At 37.8% G+C, this 1678-nt stretch overlaps 1 protein-coding gene across 1 annotated transcript in view; it reads right to left on the reverse strand.

The window, feature by feature from the left end:
• LOC117938297 (regulator of MON1-CCZ1 complex-like) overlaps nt 1-1678 on the reverse strand; it is a gene marked incomplete at its 5' end in the record, with an annotated part of 8839 nt that overhangs the window by 5916 nt on the left and 1245 nt on the right. Inside the window, one exon of the mRNA XM_034862819.1 lies at nt 1076-1147. Within this exon, the coding sequence (XP_034718710.1) occupies nt 1076-1147 (72 nt within the window). The remainder of the gene's footprint in view (nt 1-1075; nt 1148-1678) is intronic.

Below are 1678 nucleotides of genomic sequence, written 5' to 3' on the forward strand. Positions count from 1 at the left end.
CACACACACACACACACACACACACACACACACACACACACACACACACACACACACACACAGTATGTTTATGTGTCTGTCTCTCTGCAGGTCCAGCAGTCGTTCCCTCTCAGCCTCCTGTACCATGTCAGCTCTGTATCCTTTTACCTCTAAAACAAGGAGGTACTTGTACTTCACTTGAGTATTTTCTCTTCATGCCTCTAGATACTTCTACTCCCCTATATGTATCTGACAGCTTTAGTGACTCAAATTATATTTTTACACACAAATCATTAGTTTTTAATTTACAGAAAATTAATGTGAATCTATTTTTAATTAAAAATCATTTTTCAGTTTTTTTTTTACATGAATCTTTAACGCTTAACACTTCAGACTCTTCCTCCTGGAGCGTCTTCCAGCCCGACATCATCATCAGTGCCAGTGAAGGTGTGGACACACACACACACACACACACACACACACACACACACACACACACACACAAAAACAATAGTACTTCCCCCAGAATGTTTTCGTTGTAATGCCAAAAGTAACGGCAAATATCCATTGTGTTACTGTATTTATTGATTGACGAGGGAGAATGAATGCGTGTGCATGAGCAGACACGAATCAATTCTAGTTTTTGAGAAGAAGAAAATGTCCCATTCAGGTCTTATGTCGAAAATAATAAAATAGTCTATAAAATGCTTGCAACAGGTGCCACAGATCTCCAGCAAATATGACACACATGTTCTGGTCTTGCCATCGAAGACCTATTTTAAAAGCCTTTTTCGCTCATTAAACTTAATTTTAATTTATACTTTTTATTGATCCCCAATGCGGAAATCACAATGTACACTCTGTTAATACACACAACACACAGGCCTGAGATACACACACATGCTCAGGTCCTTTACATGCACTACTGGAGAGATGTCCGTTTAAAAAAATAATAATTGCAGTAAAAACTCTTTAAAACTACCCGGAGTATACAGTTATAGGACTTTATACAGATCTATTGATATTGTGAGTATTCTCTTCCTACTTAAACACTAATATCTTGAAATGTGCCTCCCTCTGTGTGTGTGCAGGTTACCTGTGGTACCTGCAGGTGAAGTTGCCTCCAGCTGTCAACCTGCTGCAGGACAAAGGCAAACTGATGGACTTCCTGTTACGACGGAGAGACTGCAAGATGGTCATCCTGTCTGTCTGCTCACAGAGTACGTCCCTCTGTCCTTTAGGGACAAAACTAACGATAACCTTCATCGTCCATCAATCCGGGGATTATTTCCTGGATTAATGGATTTGTTGTTTGGTCCGTGTACTGTCACAGAGGAGAGAAGAAACTAGAACATGTGTGTGTGTGTGTGTGTGTGTGTGTGTATATGTATATGTATATATATATATATATATATACACACACACACTGTATATATACAGTGGCTAGAATAGGTTTACACCCCCAGGCTTAAGTTGATTAAAAAGAGGAATAAAAAAAAACATCTTTTGAAAATCGATCTTAATACCTTAATTCAAAAAAATTTAGAAAAATCAAACCTTTAAGGACACCAATTTTCTTTGTGAATGAATAATGTTTTATAAACAAATAAATGTTCTTCCTTAAGTATACACCCCCCTATGTTAAAATACAGGGGCATAAGTATAGACCACCCTATGTTAAAATACAGGGGCATAAGTA

Source organism: Etheostoma cragini, chromosome 22, assembly GCF_013103735.1.
Source record: "Etheostoma cragini isolate CJK2018 chromosome 22, CSU_Ecrag_1.0, whole genome shotgun sequence".
NCBI lineage: Eukaryota > Metazoa > Chordata > Actinopteri > Perciformes > Percidae > Etheostoma > Etheostoma cragini.